General features: G+C 45.5%; 1 protein-coding gene across 3 annotated transcripts in view; it reads right to left on the bottom strand.

Moving 5' to 3' along the window:
* Positions 1-9,583, bottom strand: part of myo18b (myosin XVIIIB) — a 60,860-nt gene that overhangs the window by 26,632 nt on the left and 24,645 nt on the right. For all 3 annotated transcript variants that reach the window (XM_082955679.1, XM_082955676.1, XM_082955681.1), the window contains 7 exons: positions 3,454-3,597; positions 3,164-3,253; positions 2,865-2,984; positions 1,388-1,511; positions 861-985; positions 288-442; positions 12-135 (listed from right to left, as the gene is read on the bottom strand). In XM_082955679.1, coding sequence (XP_082811805.1) covers positions 12-135; positions 288-442; positions 861-985; positions 1,388-1,511; positions 2,865-2,984; positions 3,164-3,253; positions 3,454-3,597 — 882 coding nt within the window. The remainder of the gene's footprint in view (positions 1-11; positions 136-287; positions 443-860; positions 986-1,387; positions 1,512-2,864; positions 2,985-3,163; positions 3,254-3,453; positions 3,598-9,583) is intronic.

The following is a 9,583-nucleotide window of genomic DNA, read 5'->3' as shown; positions in this document are numbered from 1 at the left end:
ATTTAGTGTACCTGTAGAGTGCGTTTCAGAGTGTATATCTCTGCCCCCAGTGCAGTGCTCTCGTGAATGGCTTTGTCCTTCAGTTCTCTCTCTTTGTCTGCCTCTTCTAGGGCCTGGGTCAACTCACTGTCAAACCTGGAAAAACACATGCATTGGAACGCATGCAAACTCATTATATGGAATCCCTACATACCCTTGTTTGAATGAAGTTTCTTACACATACACACGTGCACACACACGTGCACACACACACGTGCACACACACACACACACCAATACAAACCTACCTCCTCTGTTTGCGGTCCAGCTCGTGAGCGCGACCCTGTAGGCTGTCGGTGAGAACGCGGGCGTCCTGGAGGTCAGAGGTGACACGACGAACCTGACGCTTCAACTCTGTGGCGCTCCTCTTAGACTGCTCCAGCTGGGCCTGTAGGGAGCCCACCTACCCCATGGGGGAGACAGAGAGTCAGCAAGAGACTGGACAACCCTGGACTGTGTGTGAGCTAGTGTTGAGTAATGCTGTGTGTGTGTGTGTGTGTGTGTGTGTGTGTGTGTGTGTGTGTGTGTGTGTGTGTGTGTGTGTGTGCGTGCGTGCGTGCGTGCGTGCGTGCGTGCGTGCGTGAGAGAGAGAGAGAGAGAGAAAGGGTGAGTGTGAGAGTGTGTGAGAGTGTGTGTTTTTGTACATGTGTGTGTGAGAGAGTGTGTGTGTTTGTGTATGTGTGTGTGTGAGTGTGTATTTGTGTATATGTGTGTGTGAGTGAGAGTGTGTGTGAGAGTGTGTTTTTATATATGTGTGTGTGAGGGTGTGTTTGTGTATATGTGTGTGTGTTTGTGTATGTGTGTGTGTGTGTGCTATATACCTTGGTGTCCAGCTCAAGGTGTGTCTGTCTCTCTGCCTCCAGTCTCTCCTCTGTGTGTTTGAGTCGTCTCCTGACATACTCTACCTCAGTCTGGCAGCACTCTAGCTGTAGTGCCATCTCACTCTCTGTAGGGGGAACAGGGGTGGGGGGGGGGGGACAGTGTTTGTGTGTGTGTATGTGTGTGTGTGTAGAGAAAAGTCATGAAGAATTCCAATTACATCAGACCACACCCCATCCTCCCAGATTCCCCACACCTGTTCCCTCCTAAAACGCTAATCCAAACCCCTTAACCGCCAAACCCTAAACTGCCATTACCCAACCTCCATCCAAACCCTCCCCCATGTGTTGCCTGTTCTGTGTGAATAAATGTCAAAACTGTAATTCTGGCATTTATTCTGCATTTTCCCTGATGCCTCATGGTGGCAGTATAACCCAGATCAACAGTTAGTAACATCCAGTGCAGTCAAACCTTCAATTCAGTGAGAGTGAGTTTCACCTATTGTTCAATCCAAATGACAGGCAGTTACCTATAGTAGTTCCCCAGCTTGTCCCTGTCCCAGCCTGGGACTCTTTGCTCTGGACTCTCTGTTTCTCCTCCTCCAACTGTTTCTCCAGCATCACCATGGTGACCTTACACTGGTCCAGCCGAGCCTGAGAAAGGGAAGGAGAGAAAAGAGAGAAAAGGAAAGAGAGAAAAATACTGTACTGTATGGGGCCAGGCACACAACACCTTTAGTCCTTGTGTACTGGAGAGTTATTAGGGTGCTGTTGTAATACTACCTGTAGTTCCTTGTGCACTGGAGAGTTATTAGGGTGCTGTTGTAATACTACCTGTAGTTCCTTGTATACTGGAGAGTTATTAGGGTGTTGTTGTAATACTACCTGTAGTTCCTTGTGCACTGGAGAGTTATTAGGGTGCTGTTGTAATACTACCTGTAGTTCCTTGTGTACTGGAGAGTTATTAGGGTGCTGTTGTAATACTACCTGTAGTTCCTTGTATACTGGAGAGTTATTAGGGTGCTGTTGTAATACTACCTGTAGTTCCTTGTATACTGGAGAGTTATTAGGGTGCTGTTGTAATACTACCTGTAGTTCCTTGTGCACTGGAGAGTTATTAGGGTGCTGTTGTAATACTACCTGTAGTTCCTTGTGTACTGGAGAGTTATTAGGGTGCTGTTGTAATACTACCTGTAGTTCCTTGTATACTGGAGAGTTATTAGGGTGCTGTTGTAATACTACCTGTAGTTCCTTGTGTACTGGAGAGTTATTAGGGTGCTGTTGTAATACTACCTGTAGTTCCTTGTATACTGGAGAGTTATTAGGGTGCTGTTGTAATACTACCTGTAGTTCCTTGTGTACTGGAGAGTTATTAGGGTGCTGTTGTAATACTACCTGTAGTTCCTTGTATACTGGAGAGTTATTAGGGTGCTGTTGTAATACTACCTGTAGTTCCTTGTATACTGGAGAGTTATTAGGGTGCTGTTGTAATACTACCTGTAGTTCCTTGTATACTGGAGAGTTATTAGGGTGCTGTTGTAATACTACCTGTAGTTCCTTGTGTACTGGAGAGTTATTAGGGTGCTGTTGTAATACTACCTGTAGTTCCTTGTGTACTGGAGAGTTATTAGGGTGCTGTTGTAATACTACCTGTAGTTCCTTGTATACTGGAGAGTTATTAGGTTGCTGTTGTAATACTACCTGTAGTTCCTTGTGTACTGGAAAGTTATTAGGGTGCTGTTGTAATACTACCTGTAGTTCCTTGTATACTGGAGAGTTATTAGGGTGCTGTTGTAATACTACCTGTAGTTCCTTGTGTACTGGAGAGTTATTAGGGTGCTGTTGTAATACTACCTGTAGTTCCTTGTGTACTGGAGAGTTATTAGGGTGCTGTTGTAATACTACCTGTAGTTCCTTGTATACTGGAGAGTTATTAGGTTGCTGTTGTAATACTACCTGTAGTTCCTTGTGTACTGGAAAGTTATTAGGGTGCTGTTGTAATACTACCTGTAGTTCCTTGTTTTCCCTGGTGAGTCGTAGTCTCTCTCCTCTCTCCATGTCCAGCGCCTGACTGACAGCTTCACCACGGAAACGCTCGTCACTTAGTTCAGACGACACCGCTGTCACCTAGACGAAACACACCCACACCTGTATTCATAACTAAAGCTTTACTTTACACTTTGTCCACCCCAGCCTATCACTTTAGTGCTCCCTCAAACTTTACACTTGACAGGCCTCCCAAACTTGACATATTACTATCCCTAAATCAAACTTTATACTTTACAGGCCTCCCAAACTATACCCACCTTGGTCTCCAGGATGTCAGTGGTCTGTCTCAGCTCGTTCCTCTCTCTCTCTGACTTCTCCAGCCGTCGTCTCAGAGCCGTGATCTCATCCTGGGAAATCATCAGAGTATTTTATTAAACAACATTCCAAATCTCCAGTGATAAAGCTTAGCTCTTATAACTCTTTGGCATTGAGTCGATTCAAAAGGCTTGGGATCAAGTGGTTACTGTTTGGCTCTGAATCATGAGTAGTCTCTGAATCAACATACTTTTTTTGCTCTGTATCACTTAGTCTCTGAATCGATTCCTACCTCCTTGGCTCTAAGTCTCTGGTCATCCTTGTTAACATCCAGTAGGGGTCGTACTCTACACAGCAGTTTCCACCAGCTCCACTTGGCCACGCCTCTCAGAGTACGGATGTTACTCTGGACACACCTCACTGCCATCTGCTGCACCTGTATGGGGACACACAGAGATACACACAAGTGTTATCGTCAGTACAGAGACAAAGTAGAGTCGCAATTCAACAGCTCAGGCACGAGACATATGTGGCAGGGTCTACAGACAATCATGGACTACAAAAGGAAAACAAGCCACGTCACGGACACCGACGTCTTGCTCCCGGACATGCTAAACACCTTCTTCGCCCACTTTGAGAATAACACAGTGCCATCGACGCGGCTCGCTCCCAAGGACTGTGGGCACTCGTTCTCCGTGGCCGACGTGAGTAAGACATTTAACCTCTCTGGGAAATGTGGGACGCTAGCAACAGCCAGTGGAATAGCAGGGCGGCAAATTCAAAACAACAAAAATCTCATAATTCAAATTTGTCAAACATACAACTATTATATCCCATTTTAAAGATACACTTCTCGTTAATCCAACCACATTGTCCAATTTCAAAAAGGCTTTACGGCGAAAGCATAACATTAGATTATGTTAGGACAGCGCCGAGACAAAAAAAACTACACAGCCATTTTCCAAGCACGGAGAAGCGTCACAAAAACCAGAAATACAGCTAAAATGAATCACTAACCTTTGATGATCTTCATCAGATGGCACTCATAGGACTTCATGTTACACAATACATGTATGTTTTGCTCGATAAAGTTCAGATTTATATTAAAAAAAATAATTTTACATTGGCGTGTAATGTTCAGAAATGTTTTGCCTTCCAAAACTTCCGGTGAATGAGCACATCAATTTACAGAAATACTCATCATAAACGTTGATAAAATATTAAACTGTTATTCATAGAATTATAGATACACTTCTCCTTAATGCAACCGCTGTGTCAGATTTAAAAAAAACTTTACAGCGAAAGCACACTTTGCAATAATCTGAGTACAGCGCTCAGACAACAACTAGCAATACAGATACCCGCCATTTTGGAGTCAACTAAAATCAGAAATAGCATTATAAATATTCACTTACCTTTGATGATCTTCATCAGAATGCACTCCCAGGAATCCCAGTTCCACAATAAATGTTTGTTTTGTTCGATAAAGTCCATCATTTATGTCCAGTAACCTCCTTTTTGTTGGCGCGTTTAGTCCACTACTCCAAATGCAGGAAGCGTGCGCAAAATGTCACGACGAAAAGTCAAAAAAAGTTATATTTGCGTTCGTAGAAACATGTCAAACGATATATAGCATCAATCTTTAGGATGTTTTTATCATAAATCTTCAGTAAAATTCCAACCGGACGATTCCTTTGTCTTCAAAAAAGAAAAGGAACACAGCTAACTCTCACGAGAGTGCGCGCCACTGAACTCATGTCATTCTCTGTCATCTTACTCCCGGACCTCTTATTCTCTCCCTAGTCACAGTAGAAGCATGAACCAACGTTCTAAAGACTGTTGACATCATGTGGAAGCCGTAGGAAGTGCAAAATGACCCCACAGACACTGTATACTGGATAGGGAATCACTTGAAAAACTACAAACCACTTCCTGGTTGGATTTTTTCTCAGGTTTTTGCCTGCCACATGAGTTCTGTTATACTCACAGACATCATTCAAACATTTTTAGAAACTTCAGAGTGTTTTCTATCCAAATGTACTAATAATATGCATATCCTACCTTCTGGGCCCAAGTAGCAGGCAGTTTAATTTGGGCTAGCCCTAGCCGCGTCCTCAGAGCACGCGCAGACCAGCTGGCTGGAGTGTTTACAGACATATTTAATCTCTCCCTATCCCAGTCTGCTGTCCCCATTGTTCCTGTACCCAAGAAAGCGAAGGTAACTGAACTAAATGACTATTGCCCCATAGCAGTCACTTCTGTCATCATCAAATCAAATCAAACTTTATTTGTCACATGCGCAGAATACAACAAGTGTAGTGTACTGTGAAATGCTTACTTACAAGCCCTGCCTTCCCTGTGGCTCAGTTGGTAGAACATGGTGTTTGCAACGCCAGCATGGTGTGTGCAACGCCAGGGTTGTGGGTTCGATTCCCACGGGGGGCCAGTACAAAAATATATATATATATAAAAAAATATATATAAAATCCATGAAATGTATGCATTCACTACTGTAAGTCGCTCTGGATAAGAGCGTCTGCTAAATGACTAAAATGTAAATGTTAACCAACAGTGCAGTTAAAGAGGAAAATATTTACCAAGTAGACTAAAATAAAAAGTAATAATAAAAAGTAACAGAATAACAATAACGAGGCTATATACAGGGGGCACCGGTACAGAATCAGTGTGCGGGGGTACAGGCTAGTTGAGGTAATCTGTACATGTAGGCTATTCAATCGATCACTGCCCGCACCTGCCCGCCCGTCCAGCATCACAACTCTGGACGGCTCAGACTTAGAAAACGTGGACAACTACAAATACCTAGGAGTCTGGTTAGACTGTAAACTCTCCTTCCAGACTCACATTAAGCATCTCCAATCCAAAATTAAATCTAGAATCGGCTTCCTATTTCACAACAAAGCATCCTTCACTCATGCTGCCAAACATACCCTAGTAGAACTGACGATCCTCGACTTCGGCGATGTCATCTATAAAAAAGCCTCCAACACTCTACTCAACAAATTGGATGCAGTCTATCACAGTGCCATCCGTTTTGTCACCAAAGCCCCATATACTACCCACCTATACGCTCTCGTTGGTTGGCCCACGCTTCATACTCGTCGCCAAACCCACTGGCTACAGGTTATCTACAAGTCTCTGCTAGGTAAAGCCCCGCCTTATCTCAGCTCACTGATCACCATAGCAGCACCCACTCGTAGCACACGCTCCAGCAGGTGTATCTCACTGGTCACCCCCAAAGCCAATTCCTCCTTCGGTCGCCTTTCCTTCCAGTTCTCTGCTGCCAATGACTGGAACGAACTGCAAAAATCACTGAAGCTGGAGACTCATATCTCCCTCACTAGCTTTAAGCACCAGCTGTCAGAGCAGCTCACAGATCACTGCACCTGTACGTAGCCCATCTGTAAATAGCCCATCCAACTACCTCATCCCTATACTGTATTTATTTATTTATCTTGCTCATTGCACCCCAGTATCTCTACTTGCACATTAATCTTCTGCACATCTACCATTCCAGTGTTTAATTGCTATATTGTAATTACTTCGCCACCATGGCCTATTTATTGCCTTAACTCCCTTATCTTACCTCATTTGCACTCACTGTATATAGACTTTTTGTTTTCTTTTTTGTACTGTATTATTGACTGTAGGTTTTGTTTATTCCATGTGTAACTCTGTGTTGTTGTATGTGTCGAATTGCTATGCTTTATCTTGGCCAGGTCGCAGTTGCAAATGAGAACTTGTTCTCAACTAGCCTACCTGGTTAAATAAAGGTGAAATAAAATAAAATAAAAAAATTAGGTTGGGGTGAAGTGACTATGTATTGATAACAAACAAACAGCGAGTAGCAGCAGTGTACAAAGGGGGGGGGGGTCAATGTAAATTGTCCGATGGCGAATTGTTCACTAGTCTAATGGCTTGGGGGTAGAAGCTGTTGAGGAGCCTTTTGGTCCTAGACTTGGCGCTCCAGTACCGCTTGCCATGCTGTAGCAGAGAAAACAGTCTATAACTTGGGTGACTGGAGTCTCTGACAATTTTATGGGCTTTCCTCTGACACCTCCTATTATATAGGTCCTGGATGGCAGGAAGCTTGGCCCCAGTGATGTACTAGGCCGTTCACATTACCCTCTGTAGTGCCTTACGGTCAGATGCCGAGCAGTTGCCATACCAGGCGGTGATGCAACAGGTCAGGATGCTCTCGATGGTGCAGCTGTAGAACCTTTTGAGCATTTGGGGATCCATGCCAAATCTTTTCACTCTCCTGAGGGGGAAAAGGCATTGTCGTGCCCTCTTCACAACTGTCTTGGTATGTTTGGACCATAATGTGGTCCAAACATGTGGACACCAAGGAACTTGAAACTCTCGACCCGCTCCATTACAGCCCCGTTGATGTTAATGGGGACCTGTTCGGCCCGCCTTTTCCTGTAGTCCACTATCAGCTCCTTTGTCTTGTTCACATTGAGGGAGAGGTTGTTGTCCTGGCACCACACTGACAGTTCTCTGACCTCCTCCCTATAGCCATCTCACCATTGTCAGTGATCAGCTACCACTGTTGTGTCGTCAGCAAGCTGAATGATGGTGTGCGTCATCTGTGGATCTGTTGGGGCGGTATGCAAATTGGAGTGGGTCTAGGGTGTCCGGGTTGATGGTGATGATGTTAGCCATGACCAGCCTTTCAAAGCACTTCATGGCTACCGACATGAGTGCTATGGGGCGGTAATCATTTAGGCAGGTTACCTTCGCTTCCCTGGGCACAGGGACTATGGTGGTCTGCTTGAAACATGTAGGTATTACAGACTTGGTCAGGGAGAGTTTGAAAATGTCAGTGAAGACACTGGACAGTGTCAGTGAAGACACTGGACATTTGGTCCGTCCATGCTTTGAGTACACGTCCTGGTAATCCGTCTGGCCCAGCGGCTTTGTGAATGTTGACCTGTTTAAAGGTTTTGTTCACATCGGCTACTGAGAGCATTATCTCACAGTCATCCAGAATAGCTGGTGCTCTCGTGCATGCTTCAGTGTTGCTTGCCTCGAAGCGAGCATAAAAGGCATTTAGCTCGTCTGGTAGGCTCGTGTCAATGGGCAGCTCGCGTCTGGGTTTCCCTTTGTAGTCGGTAATAGTTTTCAAGCCCTGCCACATCCGACGAGCGTCAGAGCTGGTGTAGTAGGATTCAACCTTAATCCTGTATTGACGCTTTGCTTGTTTGATGGTTCATCTGAGGGCATAGCGGGATTTCATATAAGCGTCTATGAAGTGCTTTGAGAGACTAGTCAAGGATCATATTACCTCTACATTACCTGTCATTCTAGACCCACTTAAATTTGAATACTGCCCCAATAGATCCACAGACAATGCAATCGCCATCGCACTGCCCTATCCCATCCGGACAAGAGGAATACCTATGTAAGAATGGTGTTCATTGACTATAGCTCAGCCTTCAACACCATCGTACCCTCCAAGCTCATCATTGAGCTCGGGGCCCTGGGTCTGAACACCGCCCTGTGCAACTGGGTCCTGGACTTCCTGATGGGCTGCCCCATGGAGGTGAAGGTAGGAAACAACACTGCCCCTTCGCCGATTCCTCAACAGAGTGGCCCCACAAGGGAGCGTCCTCAGCACCCTCCCGCACTCCCATGACTCCATGGCCATGCATGCTTCCAACTCAATCATCAAGTTTGCAGAGGACACAACAGTTGTAGGCCTGATTACCAACAATGAAGAGACAGCCTATAGGGAAGAGGTGAGGGCCCTGGTGGAGTGGTGCCAGGTAAATAACCTCTCCCTCAACAAAATGAAGGAGCTGATCGTGGACTTCAGGGAACAGCAGAGGGAGCACGCCCCTATCCACATCTATGGGACCGCAGTGGAGAAGGTGGAAAGCTTAAAGTTCCTCGGCGTACACATCATCGACAAACTGAAATGTTCCACCCTCACAGACAGTGTGGGGAAGAAGGCGCAACATCGTCTCTTCACCCTCAGGAGGCTGAAGAAATTTGGCTTGGCCCTCACAAACTTTTACAGATGCACAATTGAGAGCTGCACGTCAACTGCACTGCTCGCAACCACAGGGCTCTCCAGAGGGAGGTGCGGTCTGCCCAACGCATCACCAGGGGCAAACTACCTGCTCTCCAGGACACCTACAGCACCTGATGTAACAGGAAGGCCAAAAAGATCATCAAGGACATCAACCACCCGAGCCACGACCTGTTCACCCCGCTATCATCCAGAAGGTGAGGTCAGTACAGGTGCATCAAAGCTGGGAAAGAGACTGAAAAACAGCTTCTATCTCAAGGCCATCAGACTGTTAAATAGCCATCACTAGCCGGCTACCACCTGGTTACTCAACCCTGCACCTTAGAGGCTGCTGCCCTGTATACATAGCCACTTTAATAATGGAACACTA

This window comes from Salmo salar, chromosome 01 (genome assembly GCF_965601325.2).
Source record: "Salmo salar chromosome 01, fSalSal1, whole genome shotgun sequence".
Taxonomy (NCBI): Eukaryota; Metazoa; Chordata; class Actinopteri; order Salmoniformes; family Salmonidae; genus Salmo; species Salmo salar.
Note: the sequence above shows the minus strand (reverse complement) of the source record. Positions and strands in the feature narration are given on the sequence as shown.